The 21,206-nt window shown below is 35.5% G+C and overlaps 1 protein-coding gene across 36 annotated transcripts in view; it reads right to left on the reverse strand.

The window, feature by feature from the left end:
* The window catches only part of CLASP2 (cytoplasmic linker associated protein 2), a 185,624-nt gene that overhangs the window by 152,352 nt on the left and 12,066 nt on the right, over window positions 1-21,206 (reverse strand). For all 36 annotated transcript variants that reach the window (XM_059390640.1, XM_059390644.1, XM_059390642.1 and 33 more), the window contains exons 2-7: window positions 17,543-17,621; window positions 12,751-12,854; window positions 10,451-10,542; window positions 9,234-9,309; window positions 7,596-7,693; window positions 1,862-1,932 (exon numbers count right to left, since the gene is read on the reverse strand). In XM_059390640.1, the coding sequence (XP_059246623.1) occupies window positions 1,862-1,932; window positions 7,596-7,693; window positions 9,234-9,309; window positions 10,451-10,542; window positions 12,751-12,854; window positions 17,543-17,621 (520 nt within the window). The remainder of the gene's footprint in view (window positions 1-1,861; window positions 1,933-7,595; window positions 7,694-9,233; window positions 9,310-10,450; window positions 10,543-12,750; window positions 12,855-17,542; window positions 17,622-21,206) is intronic.

A 21,206-nucleotide genomic window follows, 5' to 3' on the forward strand; every position in this document is an offset into this window, starting at 1 on the left:
GATGAGTGAGGCCAGAACCACACATTTAGAAGTCCACAGCAAATAGTTATCATTTAAAGCCTTTGAGCTGGATTACATTACAGAGAATACAGACAAGCGAGAGGAGAGACCTGGGCCCTGGGACTTGCCAACATAATAAACAGGCTTCCCTCTTATAGTCTCTTCCATTAATAATGAATCCAATAAAGTATTTTTCAATGACAGCATAATATTGTCATCAAAACATCCTGACCTACTTCTACACCCCACTGTATACTTCTTAGACTTTAACATTCACATATGACCACACTTAAAATATTCAGATAATCTCCAATACAAAAAAAATCTCTAAAGACTCCCTCCAAGAGAAATAAATGCCAGATACTGACTCCAAACCTCCTGTTTATGGAGAGAGAAACAAGAGAAAAAGAAATGGGAGCTAAGAGAATAGGGAATATAAAATCTCCTATTTTGAAGATAACAGAAATAACCTCACAAAATACAAGAAAGGCAGCACTTTCAAAATAAACTGTATCCAAATAATACCTTAAATTTATAATCTGCATTATACTTTTCTCTTAGAGTTGTAACTACAAAGTCTGGAATACACAAATGAGAATGCACTATAAATGGTATGAAAACACAGCAGTCTCAATCCAAAGAATTTTAACAACTATCCATCTTCCTGCTGTTTCTGGTTTCTATGGAAATAGAGGTAACTGCTGGAAAAATAAGGATGAGGTACTTAAAACACCTTCTATTCAGAGAAGAGTGAGAAAAGCTGGCAGTCAGGATGAGGATTGGTAACGCTGAAGTCAATTTATGCTTGTGGAACCAAGTTTAGATCAGGGTAGACACAATCTTTTTAACATTAAACTTTCACTCCATCTGAATTCCTGCAACACAACAATGCTCAGTCTTGGTTTAATCCAGAGAAAAAGAACTAAATTATATTAGTAACTAGTTTTTTCATTATATGATTATACAACTCACACGCCAATTTTTTCCCACTACATCAATTACATTACTAAGCTAGTCATGCTCTATTTATTTACTTTAGAGAGAGGGAACGCGCCTGTGCACCAGGGGAGGAACAGAAGGAGAGGAGAGGGGAAGCAGACTCTCAGTTGAGTTCAGGCCTTGAGATCATGACCTGAGCCAAAACTAAGAGCTGACACTTAACAGACTGAACCACCCAGGTGCCTTCCTACCCAACTCTCTTTAATAGGAACCTACTTTCCTAGGAAGAAAAACCTATGTTATCTTTGGAAATAGAATATACTTTTCACATACATGGATAAAAACTAAAATCTGGGTAAATGTCACCCACTAAAAGCAAACACAATCTAGCAACCTTACAAAACTGAGTTAAGTGCCAGATATTGACCTGAAACCACCTTGAATTCCAATTGAGAAGCCAGACGATCATGCTGGTAAAGTTTCTACTTCTATGTCTCTTCACCAGTATCATCACTGAGAGTCTACACATAAGTGAAATAAAGCCCACCAACCCCAAAACTTTTATTAAAAACAACTAAGTAAAACAATTACTTTTGGAATAAAACTATTTTATGCAAGGAACATGGAAGGCAAGAGGGTCAACAAATCTTCAACCCAGAAGCTACAAAAAATAAGCCAAAAGAACAGTATCATTTTACATAACTGACCCAAAATTAAATTTTCAGTTACTCTTAAAGAGTCAAAGAATAGATAATAATTAGCAGTATCTAAAGACTTTCTTATACCCTAATTAAGCTTCAAGCCACAAAATCAAATCTGCTGAGTGATTTAATAGTTGATTTGAAAACACATTTTAGTATCTAAAACTTTGCTAAATAATCTTAGAAATGTTTGACAAGTGAAATAACTTATTTATTCTTACCTTTGCAGACACTCAAAATCATACCGCCTGACTTTTGCACTTCATCAAATTTGGCAAAAATCACCTCTAACCTGGGAATAAAGAATACATTTTGTTTTATACAGTTTAAATAGAAACAATTTCCTTGACCACCTCCCTGAGAAAAGTATGTTCAGGAATTCAGTTTCATACAACTCTCTTTTACAACTCTCACTTACTGAGAGAAAACACCAAGCCCATCCTGCTTGAGTACAGAAGCAACCAAACACAGGCAGCACCTACATGCACACAGTTTCATGTTTCCTCATAAAATTAGTTCTCCAAACCCATCAAAAATACTTGTTACAACCTTATAATAAATGTACTCAGTCACCAAGACCTCTTTAAAAAGTACATGAACTCATGCAAAGAAAACATAAGGCAAACATAAAAACAATGAAATATAAAACGACAGAAACTAAGGTGATACGGATAAGACTAACACTAACATCTTCTCTATTAACCTACTTTCTTTCAACACCAATTCTGTTACTGTTTCTGATTATATTCAGAAGTACTTTCTATACTTCTGGTATCACTTCTTTTTTTAGTTAACAATGTGTTTCTTATTACAAAAGCAGTGTACTTTCATTATAAAAGAAAACTAGGAAACATAATTAGGAACAAAGAAAAAAACCCAAACACAATTCCACCATCCAATTTTTTTTGAATTGTGTGCTGATGGTTTGTATTCATATATAAATTTTCTTCAGATCAAAATGGTATCATGCTGATAGCAGTATTTTTTAGTCTGCTTTGCTTTTACTTTCCAATATATCATGCTATGATTTATTTATTTATTTTTTGAGAGACAGAGAGAAAGCAAGCACAGGAGGGGAAGGAGGGGGAGAGGGAGAGAAAAAAAATCTCAAGCAGGTTCCACGCTCAGCACAAAGCCCAACATGGCGCTCAATCTCAGGAGTCTGAGATTATGACCTGAGCTGAAATCATGAGTCAGATACTTAACTGACTGGGTCACCTAGGTGCCCCTATGATATGATTTATTCTTAAAGTCAGAACTTAGAGATTTGGGGAAAGAAAGAGGGCCATTGTCATTTTGTTTTTAACTGCCACATGTTCTCTGACTTATGTTATGTTATGACTTAATGTTTCTGTCATAGTGTCATTTTTACAACCTTAGTTAAGCCATGGTCCATATCCTGTCATTTCCTTCCTTCTTTTTTTTTTTTTTTTAAGATTTTATTTATTTATTTCATAGACAGAGATCACAAGTAGGCAGAGAGGAAGGCAGAGAGAGAGGGAAGCAGGCTCTTCAACGAGCAGAGAGCCCAATTCGGGGCTCGATCCCAGAATCCTGGGATCATGACCTGAGCTGAAGGCAGAGGCTTTAACCCAATGAGCCACCCTGGCGCCCCCATATCCTGTCAGTTCTTAGTTGTAAACTGAGAATGCAGACACTTTCTATCTTAACAATATATGTTTTTTAGAGGCTCCTGAGTGGCTCAGTGGGTTGAGGCCTCTGCCTTCAGCTTGGGTCATGATTCCAGGGTCCTGGGATTGAGCCCCATGTTGGGCTCTCTGCTCAGGAGGGAGCCTGCTTCCCCTTTTCCCTATGCCTGCTGCTCTGCCTACTTGTGATCTCTGTCAAATAAATAAATAAAATCTTTAAAACATAGATGTTTTTTAGAGTTGAAAACCTTCTAGACACTCATCATAATGTGATTTCTAAACCTTAGCCTCCTACCCCCACTGAATTCAACAAATAAAACATTCACAACAAATAAAAATATTCACAAATCTGAAAGCAAGCACTTCAGTTTAAAGACACAGGTTGCTTCATCCTACAGAACAGTATCTTCCAGAGTCTAAGGGAGACAGCAGAACAAGATGCCCAGAGACAAGATGTGGACAAGATGAAATGGGAGAGGGAACACTGGAATTGGAAGGTGGGACACCTCAGAATGAAGACCGCGGAGGTCAAGTACATAAAGGATAGTATCCAGGAGAGCTCTTTGGGGAAAATGGCAGAACAAGATATTAAGAAGCATGAAAATAACACTTAGAGTAGCAAAATAGGAGTAGGAAACTGAGGACAGAAAGCTCTGAACCCCCATTTCACACCATTTTCAAAGAAAATACCACATGGACTATAAATCTAAATGTGAATAAAACTTCATGACAATCGCCCAGAGAATGTCCTTTAAGTTATTAGGGTAAGTAAAGATTTCTTAAACTGGGCACAGAAATGTCTAATCATAAAGGAAATGACCAAAAGCTACATCAAAATTAAAAACTTACGTACATTAAAAGACACCATCAAAAAAGTAAAAAGGCAAATCACAAGGTGGGAGAAGATACCTGAAACATATACATAGCTGACAATGGGCTTGTACCTAGAATGTATGTTAAAAAGTCCCCCTAATCAATTTTTTTCAAAAGATTTTATTTATTTATTTGACAGAGAGAGTTCACAAGTAGGCAGAGAAGCAGCGGGGCGGTGGGGGGGAGCAGGCTCCCCACTGAGCAGAGAGCCGATGCGGGACTCGATCCCAGGACCCTAAGATCATGACCCGAGCCAAAGGCAGAGGCTTAACCCACTGAGCCACTCAGGCGCCCCCTCCTAATCAATTTTTAAAAAGTGACAGACCATTCAGTTTTCAAAAATAGCAAAAGACCTGAAAAGACACTTTGAAAGAACATATCCAAATGAATGATAAATACATGAAATGGTTCTTCTCTTTATTAGTTATCAGAAAAATGCAGATTACCACTATAATGAAAACACATACACCAGAAACCTAAAATTATTAAGATTCAGACTAATAATGCTAAATATCACTGAAAATGTAGAATAACAGGAACTTGCAAACAGTGTCAGCAAGAAAATAAATGGTTACAACCACTCTGGAAAACTGTCAATTATCAATTATAGGTGAACATACCAGATGGCCCAGCAATCCCACTCTTAGATTAAGAGACGAACACACATGTACACCAAAAGACATGTACAAGAATGTTTTTAATAGCATTATTCTAAAGAGCTACAAACTGAAAATAACTCACAAGTCCATCATTAGTATGGATTCATAAAGTAGGACTTATTCATAAAAAAGTAAATGGCAATGAAAATGAAACAACTATAGCCAGATCCAACATTCCAAATGAATTAAAACAACAAGGGGCACCTGGGTGACTCAGATGGTTGAACAACTCTCAGTTTTAGTTCAGGTCATACTCTCAGGGTTGTAGGATTGAGTCCTATGGTGGGTTCCCAGCTCAGCAGTGGGTCTGCTTAAGGATTTTCTTCCTCTGCACCCCCCCAAAATAAGTAAATAAATCTCTAAGAAATAATAATAACAACATTAACTGAAAAAAGCCAGACACAAAAGAGCACATACTATATGATTCCATTTATATAAAATTCAAAAATTCAAGAATTAAGAAGGAATTAGGGAAGCTTCTAGATTATAATATTCAACTTTGCCACCTATGTGGATACATGGGTGTATTCACTTTATGATAATTTACAGAACTGTATACTCATGATTTACATACATTTCTGTATGGATGTCATACTTGCATAAAATCATAAATTATTTATTAAAAATTTTTAGATAGAAATTTCAAAATATATAATGGAATATACATACATATACACATACACATAAATACATTACATTAATATCATTTCTTTCATTTACATAAAATGATGTAAAGTTTACTCAAATGAAATTGTTAGCCCTGGAAGTAGAAAATGAGTAAGTAAACAAAATGCACATTTAATGGACTATCTTATTATAAAAAAATAATTAGTACTAGAAAAAAACTACATGGTAAGAGAGATAGCCAGATATGATGAGAGTTAGAACATCCCTCTGAAGTAGTCTTCCATCTCCTGACACCCCACCCCCTACCACCAAAACTCAAATCAAGCCTTGAGATCCAACTACCAATTTGTAGGATATAAAGACAAAAGGATATGTTAAATGATACCACAGAAAAAGAACCAGCAATATTTGGAATATGGGAAACTTTACAGGATAAATTACCTACCTTGTTCAACAAATAAACACAAGAGAAAAAAGTGTTGGAGGTACATAAAGATTTACAAAGACTTGTAAGAATTTACCAACTATTTGTTGTTATTTGGATATGGATTCAAAGAAAACTATAAACATATATACAGACTTACGACGTTTATGAAACAACTGGAAATTTGAATGCTGACTGGATATCTGATTTATAGAACTATTTGCAAAAAAAACTTTAAGTTGTGATGCTAGTACTGAATGCACTGAATAACAGATGAAATAAAATGACTTGGGATTTGCTTCAAAATAAAACAAGAGTAAGTAGGTAAGATTATAACATACAAAACTGGCCATGAGTTTTTAATTGTTGAAGCTGGGTATGGGTACATGAAGTTCATTACACTATTGTCTACTTCAGTCTATGTTTGAAATTTTCAGTAATAAAAAGTTAAAAGAAATCCTTCTGAGTCCCCTTAAAATGGGACTAAAATAGGATTACCAAAAAATTTAACTGGAGTAATATCTTTAACAAAAATAGAAACTCTGAAAAGTACTAAAGGAAAAAAATTACCTTTGGAAAAAATGTTCTGATACATGAAAAGCTCATCAATGAGATTTTTACTGATTTAACTGATGCCACTGTACTCAGATATTCTTAATTTTCCTTTTGATTTGACTAGATTTTAAGAGTAGTGACTTTTTTTTTTAAGATTTTACTTATTTATTTGACAGAGAGGTAGAACCAGAGAGTATAAGCAGGGGGAATGGCAGAGGGAGAGGGAGAAGGAGACTCTGCTGAAAAGGGAGCCGGAGGTGGGACTTAATCCCAGGACCCTGAGATCATGACCTGAGCTGAAGGCAGATGCTTAACCAAATAAGCCACCCAGGTGCCCCCGTAGTGACTAATTCTTATATAGCTTTCTGTTATCCAGTATCTTGTGTAATACCTTTCAACAGGAGGCACTCAAAAAAAATATTTAATGAGTAGATTAATATTTTTACTAAATTCTTTTTTTTTAAGATTTTATTTATTTATTTGATAGAGAGATAACAAGTAGGCAGAGAGGCAGGCAGGGGGGGGGCGGGGAAGCAGGCTCCCTGCTGAGCAGAGAACCAGATGGGGGCTCTATCCCAGGACCCTGAGATCATGACCTGAGCTGAAGGCAGAGGCTTTAACCCACTGAGCCACCAAGGTGCCCCATTTTTGCTAAATTCTTGATTAAGCATCTTCCAAGTAATGATTATTACTGTCTGGTATCAAAAGACAGTTTCCTGGATGATATTTAGTTACATATTAAATAATATATGAATATATAATCAAACAGTGTCCAAAAAAATTGCAGGATGTAAAGAACTTTTTAAACGTGAAAACCTACACATCTTTTTGTAACTTGTGAATTTTATTTTATTTTTTTAAAAGATTTTATTTATTTGACAGAGAGAGCAAGAGAATACAAGCAGAGGTAATAGCAGAGGGAGAGGGAGAGGGAGAAGCAGGCTCTCTGTTGAGCAAGGAACTGGATATGGGACTTAATCCCAGGAGTCTGGGATTATGACCTGAGCTGAAGGCAGACATTTAACCAACTGAACCACCCAGGCACCCATATCTTGTGACTTTTAAAAATCTCAGAAAACTGAACTATTTAAAACAAACATACATGAAATTAAAACTTACAAAATGAGTAGCCAAAAAAAAAAAAAAAAAAAAATTTAGCAAGACTTACCTAGCAGGAGGAATTCCTCTCTTACAGAGATCCACCCTCACTCTCTCTCCCACATGTCTATAGATCTCCACTATAGCTAATACTGCAGCATCTCTCACCTGTCAAGGAATTCAGAACTTTAGCTTAGATGAGACATAATAAAATATGTCATCTTAAGACACCATTACAACTTAAAGTTCTCAGTTGGTTTTAATGCTTCTAAACCCCTAAGAGATTTTGGCAGGTCAGTAACAAAAACCAAGAGGACCTGCTGAGAAAACTCTAGAGAAAACTTGTAAAAGGTTTTGTAGAAATCTAAGAAACATGTATATAAAAGTTACTAATGCGGCTTTTTAAAAATCTTCTTTTTGCAGTAAGACTGCACAAAGAACTGCCAATAAGTCTATGAATACAAATTTTATTGTGGCCAATATATTTCCCTGGAATAAAACTGCCCTTCAGGAATGTGGTCTGAACTCAACACCAGTTTTCATAGCATCATTCTTTACGATAGCCAAAAGGTGGAGCAAACCCAAATATCCACCTAAGGATGAATGTATGAACAAAATGTGGTATACACATACAGTGGAATATTATTCAGCCTTAAAAAGGGAAGGGCAGAAATTCTGACACATGCTACAATAGAGATGAACTTTGAAGACATTATGCTATGTGAAATATGCCAGATACAAAAGGACGAATTGTATGGTTCTACTTTCATGGAGTACCTAGAGTAGTATAATCATATGGAGAGAAAGTAAAACGTGATTGTCAGGAGCTGGGGGGTTGGGAAGAATGGGGAGTTATTATTTAACGGGTACAGAGTTTGGAAGATGAAAAAGTTCTGGAAATGGATGGCGGTGATGGTTGCACAACAGCGTGAATGTACTTAACGCCAATGAATTATAAACTAAAAAATGAATGGAAAGGTAAATTTTATGTTGTGTATATTTTAGCACAATTAAAAGAAAAAACATGTGGCCTCAAGACAAGAATTTGGAAGACAGCTCCAGTTCCCTTGCAAAGGTCACAAAGAACAAATAAAGAGGTAATAGAACTCTCTTCAAACTTCCAGAGGGAGAGCCAACGTCTAATAGCAAGGAATACTTTATCTAGAGTTATTCCAAATGCCCAAGCTATGACAAAAAGGTTACAGTCAAGGTTCAAATCCACTAAGATGGACAAGATCCAGGATACACCTCTGTATTATGCCTACAGCATACATAGCTCAAGTAAAGAAATTACAAATTTCCTCTGTTAAATATAGGGTTATGACTTTTGTAAAAAGCTGTTGTTATGCAACCACATTCAGGAATGAAGAAAGGACACTGACAACCTGTCCTCACAAATAACAAATAAAAGAACTATAAAAAGGAATCAAGTTCTTTGTCACTTAGTCTTTCAAACCCAAGATCTATCCTTTTGGTTCCATATATCCTTAACACTAGCCAAACGAGTAAAACTTAAGCAACTTATGTGAATAAAATGCGTTCTCAGAAAGTAACTTTGGTGGATTTTAAGAGAAAAAGTGAGGTGAAATCTTGATTTCACTACCCAGCTCCACCTGCCCTCTTCTTTTTTTTAAGTGGAGTAAGGGCGCTAGGAAAGAAGAGATAGCCAAAAAAATTAGTCAATGCTTGAATGTAAGTAAAATTTTACCTGACTGTTGGAATCTCCAAATAGGATACACAAATGTGGTACCAGCTTGCTGAGAACTAGTGGCTGAGCCCCAAAACTAAATATAATTTGAAACAAAAATAAAGAGAATTTGGTTTTAATCAAACAGTAAACAAAATAACCTTACACTTTCTTCTTGTCTATATCAATAAGACAAACATTGTGGGGAGCATGGGTACACATCATTAAAACATGAAGGACATCAGACACAAGCAAAAACTAATTCTAAACAATGTGAAATATGCAAACTTGAAAAACCATGACTGACAATGAAAACTGTCAACACATGATCCAAGAGAACAAAATGTTCAACCAATGGCACTCTTACACCTAATAACTTACTGATCACTCAGGAAAATTTGAGCTTTTGCTTTAAAATACTTAACTTTTTTTTTAGATGCTGGGTCTCAAATTTGCATTCCAATAAAACCTTTATTTATAAAGGTTATAATATTTGATGAGGTCATGGGTTGAAAGCAAATGACAGAAGAGCCAAAAACCACGTAAGTTGTGCAAAACTGAATGCACTTACAAGCTCTAGATGGCAGAAAGGACCAAGTGGAGTAAAAGAAAATAAATGAAGGTATAGTTAGAAAAAAGGAAGTAACACTACAGGAAAAGTTGAAAGCTACTATGTATCACCTATCTTGTTGCATAGAACTTGAACAAATAATCCAGAAAGAGATCAAAAGCCCCAACAACTTCTTCAGACTGGAGTTCTGAGCTCTGTGGCTCTATGCTGTCAGAGCTCTACATACTGGTACCTGATTCACTGTATAGTTACCTGGAAGAGTCTTGTTCAGTCTGTGATTTGGGTAACCATCCACACTGGTCTAGAAAACCTAGCTGGGGGGAAATGGCTATAATATCTGAAATACCATGGAGTGAAAACAATTCCAAACTGGATCCAGAACCTAAGTTATATCAACATACTTCTTATACAATCATCTATTTTGGGTAGCACTATTAAAAAAAAGAGAAACACTTCTTATCACTAATAATTTTAAATTAATATACACACAAAAATTTAACAGCTGAAGGTATAAAATCAAATAAAAGCTCTCATACCAAAAATCAATTAATAACTATTTAAAATGTTATTTCCATAACTTCCTTCAAGTTTTATGAAATGGATATTGTTCTTTCCTTTTAGAAAAACAAAAAACAAGATAGCTATTTTCAGTAATCATAAAACTTACATGTTTAGGGTTTCAATAAGACACAGACACACGCCTTCTCGAGATCGAAAATTCTTGTGCTTAAAACCAGAAGCCAACTGTTCCCAAATGTACTATTTAAAAGAAAAGTAAACAAGTATAGCAAAAAATTATATTACTCAAGTTATAATCTTTTTTTATTCCCAACCCTATCACCAACTTTAAATAACTGAATTTTCCCATCAGACTTTACTTCTCTACAATTTTTTTTAAAAGAATATATTTATTTATCTGACAGAGACAGAGAGAGAGGGAGACAGGGAGAGAGGGAACACAACAAGCAGTGTGAGAGGGAGAAGCAGGCTTCCCGCTGAGCAGGGGACCCCCAATGCGGGGCTTGATTCTAGGACCCTGGGATCATGACCTAAGCTGAAGGCAGACATTTAACGACTGAGCCACCCAGGCGCCCCTCTACAAGCTTTCCTAAGCCAAATTTGTACTAATGTTGCTCTCACTCATTTTAAAGTACCTTAATCACATTTTTAGTTTTTATTTAGTATCTTTCACTTTAGGTTTCAGTTATTTTCAGAAAAACTATGTCCAATACCTAAAAACCTTAAGATTTCCACGGACACAAAATTCTTTCTAAGCTTTAGAAATCTCCCAACAACAATGCTACCATTATAAGCCTAGTAGTCCAGTAAGCATTTAAAAGGTCCAATGTTGCTTAGCAACTACTCCAAATTGTCACATGGAACAGCTTTTTCAACACTTTATAATTCAGGCTTTTCTCACTTTAGCACTGGATCCAAATACAGAAACATTATTTGATAAAAGTCATTTTATTGGTATCTACTAAAACTTCCTTTTTAAAAAAGCATATATCACCTGTACGGATATTCCATAGCAATTATATGAATTTAGTGTAGGAAGGAACCAACTTTATTCTTCTAAACATACAGTCAACTGACTCAATCAATCCTTTCTCCACATTTAGAAACACCACCCTTACCATTTATTAGATCCATGAACACATACACACATATACCTCTTCTTGGACTCTTTATTCAATTCTACTAATACTTCTCTTTCTGCCAATCTTTCTAGAAAGTAACTTGGAAGTTTACTCAGAAAATCTTAAGTGTGAATAACCTGATGCAGCAACACCATCTCTGGAACACTATTTTATATTTATATCCAAAGACATGTCAAGGATGTTCCTTAGAGAATTTCTTATAACAGCATGTCAAAAATGAGTTAAAATTTGAACCACTAAACAAGTGTTGAAGGATACCCACCAAACTATTAATAAGGACTTCATTCTATAAAATATCTGGGCAAACAGTTTATTTTTGCAATTTTTTATAAAACATATGCAATAAGTTTTATAATTTTAAAACTGTATTTTAGGTAATAACCCATAATACCATTGCATATATTATAAATTCCAGGCTTTTTTTCTACTTAACATGAGCTACTCTATAAATTTCTGTTTACATGTCAATTTATTGTCATACTTTTCACATATGCTCCATGCCCAGCATGGAGTACAACATGGAACTTGAACTCACAACCCTGAGATCAAGACCTGAGCTGAGATCAAAAGACAGATGCTTAATTGACTGAGCCATCCAGGTGCCCCTTTCTGCTTTCCTTTCAAAACATCTCCATAGGGGTTAATTTATTCTACCGTATTCATAAAACACAAATCAGTATCATAGAATATATGCCTTATACAATTAGTCACCACCTGTTCAAATAAAAAATTTTCTTCTTGCTGTAAAAGTTGCACAAATTAATATAACTTCAGTAGTTCTCAAAATGAGCTTTCTCAGTGAACACTGTATTATCTGCAAGTAAGAAAAAGTATCCAGCAGAATCTCTGAGTTAGCTTTGTAAAAGATGTCAAAGAGTAGAAAATAGGAAAAAGAAAGGCAAAAAATCCCCAAAAAGCTAAATACTGATATTTTATCTTTTTTTTTTTTAAAGATTTTATTTATTTATTTGACAGACAGAGCTCACAAGTAGGCAGAGAAGCAGGCAGAGGGAGAGGAGGAAGCAGGCTCCCTGCTGAGCAGAGAGCCCGATGCGGGGCTCGATCCCAGGACCCTGAGATCATGACCTGAGCCGAAGGCAGAGGCTTTAACCCACTGAGCCACCCAGGCGCCCCCTGATATTTTATCTTAAATTTCAATTTCTTTAAAGAATTAACAATAATTTAGTATTTAAAATTCCAGCTTTCCTGTCCCCCGGGGCTTCACTGACTTGCTGTAATTACCAGCTCTTTTTACCGATATTTCAACACTGATTAGAAAACTGTAAGTTTGAAAATGAAGGCCTACCACAGGTGGTGCTACTTGATCCATTAACTTCAGCATCAGAGCCTGAGCTTCATCTCGAACCTTGTCTTTGGCATCTCCCATTCTGTCTATTAAAGCTACAATAACTAGAGAAAGGCAAGAGAAAGAGTAAACATTTATAATTCATCTCCATTGTAAGCTATATTTTACAAAATTATAAACAGTTTGTTTCCATAAATGAAAAGTTAAGGTAAGCAAATTATTTTCTTTACTCATAAGACTAATCAAAAATAACAGAGAAGAAAGTTTCAAAAGCAGGCATACAACATGATATCCACTTATGATAACGTTCAAAAAACAGGCAAGACGAAATATTACCCTATTTAGAAATGTGTATGGCTAGTCAAGCTCTAGCAGGGAATGGTTATCTAAAAGGTCCTGTCTGTGGTCACCCCTGGCAGAGGGAGGGAGGTGTCATCAGGAATGCAGAGAGGAAGTATCTAGGATGACAGAGTTCTAGTTTCTCTACCTGGGGACAGACAGGTGTTGGTGTGCAATTACATGTGTAATACACACTTATGTATGTATGACATATTACTCAACTGACAAAAATAAAAGCCTAGGCCCCCGGATTGAAGTTTTTCTCTACTATGTCCAAGACTGTGGCACTATTTCATGAAAGGAGGGAGAAAAAGCAGGTAAGAGTCCATTCTTGGAAAGTTTTCATAAGAAAGGTTTTTATAACTATAAATCAACAAAGCCACAAAGAAATCACATCTATTGAGGGTGAGGCTGAAGGGAAAGGGAGAGGAAGATAGAACTGAGAGGATACAGGTTCTAAAGTCCACTCATTTGGCAAAAATATCTCAAAGTCAAAATTATCTTTCTGTAAACCCTTAAACTACCACTTCCCCTTGTGGGGTGTTATGAGGTGTGTGGCCACAATATTTCATCTCCTTTTGTCTTTATATCCTTAACCATTAAGTCTGCAGCAGTACTCACCTCAGAAGATGAACTGAAAATTAAAAAGAGAATAAATGTAAACCACTTAGAGTGAAGAGCACTGAGTAAGCACTCTGTATTACCTACCACTCCCCCCCCCCCACCATTGCTAGTATCATTCTACAGGTTGGAAGGCAAAGAAATTAACTTTTGTTTCTCTTTTGATATGAACTATAGCCTTCTTTTCCCCTGGGCAATGAAGGCTGAGGCCTAGTTTAAACAAGGGAAGGAAGAAATGAAATTAAGAAATGGATTTTCTCTCATTTATTTACAGACAATTATAATTAAGTGCGTAAGTAAGTTGATGCAAATATGTTCTAGAATATAACGAGCAGACTGATGTAATAATAATAAATAACACTTAAGGAAAAAAGAAATTACATTCATTTTGGAAGAAAATTCGACTAGGATGAGAAGCCTACTATACCAAATGAAATGATATCATCCAAAAACCCAAGCTTAATCAAGGAAATGACTATGTAAGAAGAAAGTCCCTGCCATAACATTACAAGCCTGATCAGGAGGCAACCGAAGTACCTGTCAGTTAGAATAATATAAACACTTGTATTTATCTGATGTATTATTAACATCAGAGAAAATCGACACCTGTAGGATTGGCTGCTGTGGGACTCTGGTTCCAATAGCTTCTATGAGGCAGAAGACAGCAATAAACAATAAATATTAAATATTATTATGTACTAAGCACTGAATTATCTCATGTCAACCCCGTAACAATCCTATGAAAAAACCTTCCACACATAACGAAATAGAATAGGCCCATTTGATAGAGAAGGCCCAAAGGCATTAAATACCTTGCCCAAAGTCACACAAATAATCAGGATTTAAATAATCCACACAGAATCCTGGGTGGCTCAGTCAGTTAAGCGTCTGCCTTCAGCTCAGGTTATGATCCCAGGGTCCTAGGACCCACATCAGGGTCTCTGCTTAGTGAAGAGCTTGCTTCTCCCCCTGCCCGATGCTTCCCTGTATGTGTTCGCTGGTACTCTCTCTTTCTCTCTCTGACAAATAAGTAAATTAAAAATCCTAAATAAAAATAAATAAATAAATAAATAAATAAATAAATAAATAAAAACCTTCCACACATAACTTCATTCAATTCCTTCCTTTTACAGAAAGGCTCCTAACATGGTTTGGCTAAGTTCTAAGACAGAGTAAAACAAGAAAGTTAACCCTGGGACTCTTGGTTTAATACCATACCTCCTTCAGAGTACAGAGATATACTGCCTAACTTACAGAGCTACTATACAAATTAGAAACAGTGTAAGGATAATCTCTCATATATGTAAAGCAGATAAGGCCTAATAAATGGATGATAAGTAGGCAATATATGGTAGAAAAGTAATGATAAAATTTACCTATTATATCACACTGACTCTCATCTATTAACAAGTTCAAGTTTCACCAAGGAAAATGATGAACATGTATGAAGGGTTCAAAGTAAAAATGATACTGGCTAATATTAATGCACAAAAAGAGTAGATAAGAAGATAAAAAAAATTACACATATAAGCCTATGTAGATATATGGAGAACACACATGAAATATGAATAAAAGCAATTTAATAGGGTGTAAGAATCATGGAGTAAAGAAAACTTCAGTGTAGGGTAAGGTTAATATGAAAAGCTCCCAGACACTGGAATCTGAAGTAAATCTTTTAAAGAGAAAAACAGGAGTTCTTTTCTTTTCTTTTTTTTTTTAAGATTTATGTATTTGAGAGAGAGAGAAGAGAGGAGGGGCAGAAAGTGTCTCAAGCAGACTCCACATGGAATCTGATGTGGGGCTCAATGTCAGGACCCTGAGATCACACAACCTAAGCCAAAACCAAGAGCCAGACACTTAACTGACTATGCCACCCAGGTGCCCCAAGAGGAGAGGGTTTCAAAAAGAAAGAACAGCACAAATTAGGAATAAATTAGGCCAGAACTAGCAAGAGTGAGCAAGTTTCTGATTAGCTAAAGTGGAAAAGAGTACTTGCTAAAGATCACTGATAAATAAGGCTACTGAGAGGCAGAAGGGACATACACGCTGAGAGAATCAGAACACCAAAGGACAACCAAACAGAAGTTCTGAAAGCAGGACAGTACTGGGAGGCAGTCGGAGCATCAAACCCCATTTAGCCCTCCTTGTGCTAAAAAAAATAAGCAAGATACGTAACTAGAAGCAGGTATTGATTAAAAAGGGAATAATAAAGGGAAACCCACTAAGATGCTTCTGCTAAAAGGATAGCTAAACAATAAAAATAAAAAGAAGAAAGCAGTATTATACCAAACATGAATAAAAAGCTGACCAAAGATAATTCAAAAATAAGTGTAGCATTATGAAGCATTAATTCATTAAAGAAAAATCACAAACATCTGAAGTTTCCCTTAAATATTTCTTTTCTTTCCCCTTTAGATATTTCCACATAACAGGAACCAAATGTACTCATCAAAGCACTCCAAAAGACAAATGAAGGTCACTCAGGTTTAGAAAGCAGGTCAAAATCAATGTAACCCTAACCACTACACAAAGAAAAGCACTGTATTAGTATACTGTACTGTACTACAAACACACTACTGTAAGTGCACCTCAAAGTATGGCTGGGAGCCCAGATCAGTCTACAACTGTGGTAAAAAAAAAAAAATTGAGAGTGTTTATAACATAAAAGTTTAAAAACAATCTGATCAAAATAATTTTATTTACTGAACCCAAGAACAAAAAATTGAGCCTTGAATTTTTTTCCTTTTCACTTTGCTGTAATTTACTTTCATTGTATTTTACAAAATATTCATCTGCAACATATAGTCTAACAACTGGTGCTGTAGGAATGCAAACTGGAGCAGCCACTCTGGAAAACAGTATGGAGGGTCCTCAAAAAGTTAGAAATAGAGCTACCCTATGACCTAGCAACTGTACTGCTAGGTATTTACACAAAGGATACAAACAGTGATTCGAAAGGGGACATGCACCATGATGTTTACAGCAACATCATCAACAATAGCTAAACTATGGCAAAAGCCCAAATGTCCATCAACTGATGAATGGATAAAGAAGATGTGGGGGATGTGAGTCTCTATATAATGGAATATTACTCGGCCATCAAAAAGAATGATATCTTTACGATGTGCAATGACATGGATGGATCTACAGTATATTATGTTAAGTGAATTAAGTCAGAGAAAGACAAATACCGTATGACTTCACTTACATGTGGAATTTAAGAAACAGAACAGATGAACATATGGGAAGGGTAGGAAAAAAAGGAGAGGGAAACAAACCACAAGAGATTCTAACAACAGAGAACAAACTGAGTTTTGATGGAGGGAAGTGGGTTGGGGGGTAGGCTAGATGGGTGATGGGTATTACGAAGGGCCCTTGTTATGATAAACACTGGGTGTTCTATGTAAGTGATGAATCACTGAATTCTACTCTTGAAACCAATATTACACTGCATGTTACCTGGAATTCAAATAAAAATTTTAAAAGGGAAAAAATAAACGAATAATTAAAGAGAAAGAGAAAGTCGTGCTGTAATAAATTTTTAATGTAACAAAAAATTAAAAGTTACAGTAAAACATTTTAAAATATGAAGTAAAAAATCTATCAATAGTATATTTAGTGTGTTTTATGCTTTTTTTTTTTGACTCAAAGGAAATATTTAAATAGGCTTAAAATATTTTATGTCTAGGCAACCTAAAATGCTAAGTAGATCTCTGGGTTGTACAAAATTACATTTTTGCATTCACAGAGAAAGAATTCTATTAAAAATGATGAGGGGAAAAAAAGTCAGTATGTCAAAACCTACAATAATTTTTAAGTAAAGTTAACTTACCCATTACTACATAGGACTTAAATCGTGTTGATAATCTGTCCACAAAGGCACTTAAAATTTCCAGTCCCATTAATGATACCTACAGACAGAAAGAAATTTTAATGAATACAAAGTACCAATGTCTTCTTTCATATCAATTATAATCACTGACATACAAAGATCTTCATATATTATCAAGTTTTTTAAAAAAATAAGGACACTGAAGTGTTCAGGCGATAAAGGGTGATAAGATTAGGGCACCCTGTTCTCAAATGGTTCAATAATAATAATAATGATGATGTATAAATATGGCAGGAAGATAGCGAGTTACCATGTTAGTAAATGGTAAATTAGGTGAAGGGTACAAAGAAGTTTATGGACTATACACGCAACTTTCCTATAATGGTGAAATGTTTCCTAATGAAAGTCAAAATAACAGCACCTTTAATTATATAGAAATTCCAGCTTTTGTCTAGGATAACAAACACCAGAAAACAATACCACTCCCACTGTAAGAAGAAAAAGCCAAATAATCTATAGAACCATATCTATTCTTGATTCCATCAGAAATCCATCAGTTGTAGGATAATCAACTAGCCTGAAATTTAAGGAAAGACAGATATCCCCGAAGAGATGGGACATAAGCAATAGGACACATGTGGCTGTGGACAGAAGGAAAATGAAAATGTGATACAAGTGGGTTAAGAGTTCAACTATATTTAATTCATTGTTAATAGCTGGATGTAGGTTAGCATGAAAATACATAAACCCTAGTAGCCAGAGACACAAAAGGAGAGACACCCATTTACAGGCTCTTTCTCCACAAACCTCCACTGGACACTCAAAATTGGAAAAAGTATCTCTTGGCTGTACAGGTCTGACAGAGGGAGGCAGTTGCCTATGTAGGAAAGGCACAAACCTTTCCTTTCCCAAACTCGTAAGAAATAAAGATCTAAAGCTATTGAGAGAAAGACAAAAACTGTCACCTTAGGACACAGGTAAAAACTCACTGCTGCTGAGCAAAAAGAAAAGAAAAAAAGTTCTCTACTTCAGAGGGAGAAGCAGAAAATCTTCCTGGGCTCAAATGATTAGAAGTCTACAGTTGAGGAGAATCAGGATTTCTGTTAAAGTCTCATCCCCCAAACTCAAGAACAAGGGGGTCCTAAGACTGAAGCTGGACCAGAAAAACAGAGAACACTCCCACTCCCCAAATCCAGATTAGCAAAGACAGTGTAAGGAGCAGTTTACCATCGGAGAAGAGAACATGGGAGAAAAACCCTGTATGAAGCACAGGAAAAAAGGGAAGGTATAAAGTGAAGGGTGTTACAAAAACTCTGAGTGACTTAATTATAATTCCACTCTTAGGTATATATCCAAAGGAATTAAAGTAGGACACACACACACAGATACCTGAAAGCCAATGTTCATTACAGCATTATTCATAATAGCTAAAAGGTGCAAAAGCCCACATGTCCTTCAACTGATGGATAAAGAAAATGTGATGTATGCACTCAATAAAAAACATGGTCTTAAATAGAACTGATTGGTGTATGTTACAATATGAATGAACCTTGAAAACACTGTTAAATGAAACAAAAAAGTCACATATGATCAGATGTTGTATGATTAAATTTATAAGAAATGTCCAGAATAGGCAAACTTTTAAAGATAGAAAGCAAATCAGTGGTTGCCTAGAACTAAGGAATGTGGGGGGATAAGGTGGTATCTCCAAAAGGGTACAGGGATCTTCTTGAGGCGATGGAAATATTCTAAAATTAACTGTGCTGATGGTTGTGCATATCTATAAATATACTTAAAAAATCAATGAACTGTACACTTCAGTTGACTAAATTGTGTAGTATGTAAATTATATCAATAAAGCTGTTAAAACATAATTGAAAAATCTACAAATAGACTTACAGACTTAATAGACTTTACAGATGATAAAAGCAGTATCTCAAATAAGCAGGAAAAACATGAATTCTTGGTAAGATCTCACTTAGGAATCTATCCCTAAGATACACTAACAAAATTATTAAAGAACATGTAAATATTATTCATTGTATGAGACCAGAAACTACCCAAACATCAATATGAGACAGATTTGATAAACTATAGTATATCTATAATATAGGGTACTATAACACTTTAAAAATAACAATGAGGACTACCTTAATTCTGCTACGTAATAACCTCCACGATATTGTTGTAAGATATATTTATTTTAGTGAGAGAGAGTGAGCAGGGGGAGAGAGGGAGAGAATCTCAAGCAGTCTCCCCGCTGAGTGTGGAGCCCCACTTGAGTCTTGATCTCATGACTCTGAGATCATTATCTGAGCCAAAATCAAGAGCCAGACGCTTAATCAACTGAACCACCCAGGTGTACCTCCATGATAAATTGTTAAGTGAAACAAGCAAGTTGGGACAATGCATATATATTCAGAGAGTACTACAAGTAGATATAGTTAGAAATGTTTACTAAAAATAACAGCAATGGAGGGGCACCTGGTGGCTCAGTTGTTAAGTGTCTGCCTTTGGAGGAGGTCATGATCCCAGGGTCCTGGGATTGAGCCCCACATTGGGCTCCTTGCTCAGCGGGAAGCCTGCTTCTCCCTCTTCCACTCCCCACCGGGAAGCGTGCTTCTCCCTCTTCCACTCCCCCTGCTTGTGTTCCCTCTCTTGCTGTGACTCTGTCAAATAAATAAATAAAATATTTAAAAAAAAATAACAGAAATGGAATAATAATCAGGAAAAAAATTTTATGGTTAGGAACAGACTATAAGGAATAGAGAAGGAAGCCAGACGATTTTGAATACACTATTTCATTGAAAACAAAATAAGTGAACCTAAGCGCATACTAAATTAGCATTATAACCACACAGAAGACTATTTCAAGTGACTTTAGACTATAGTACTTTGATTATCTCTCTCCAGGGGGATATACCCTAAGAACATACACTAAACTCTTTAAAAAGAAACTTCAACACTTTTAGAAATCTTTTTGATTGAAGGAGACAGAAGACATACAGAAGTAGTATTAGAAAAAAAATGCAGTCCTGAAACTAAATTAGAATCACTTTGAACTCATGATATACTTTTCTTCAAAATTAAGATACAACCTATCCTGTTCATTGAAAAAAATCTATAAACAAACAAGTAACAGTGAGTTCCACAAGCACTCACATATATACTATTTCCCACTAAAAAGAACAAGAGAAGTGGCTGATTCCAGGGTAGAAGCAGGAAATAGGACATTTTGTGATACCAGCTAGTAAATACACTATAAGAGATTACTAGGGTCATGTCAAGATACAATATTTAAATATTAACAAGGATAATAACTGCACTGTCTTAAAACACACTAGATATGTTTAAATGCAAAAATTCATAATGATAAAAACTATTTGGCCAATATTGGAGGATGCTTAAAAGACCACCTTAATTTTTTGACAATTAGTAAGTGAAAGGAAAGAATCATATGAACTACAGGCATACCTCAGAAATACTGTGGATTCTGTTCCAGACCACTGAAATAAAGGGAATATCGCAACAAAGTGAGTCAAGTGAATTTTTTCATTTCCCAGTGCATATAAAAAAGTCATGTTTACCCTGCATTTTGCTGTAGTAAGCATGCAATATCATTATGTCTTAAGAAAAGTGAATAGCTTACTTAAAAATAAAATAC

This window comes from Mustela nigripes, chromosome 2 (assembly GCF_022355385.1).
Source record: "Mustela nigripes isolate SB6536 chromosome 2, MUSNIG.SB6536, whole genome shotgun sequence".
In the NCBI taxonomy this organism is placed as follows: domain Eukaryota; kingdom Metazoa; phylum Chordata; class Mammalia; order Carnivora; family Mustelidae; genus Mustela; species Mustela nigripes.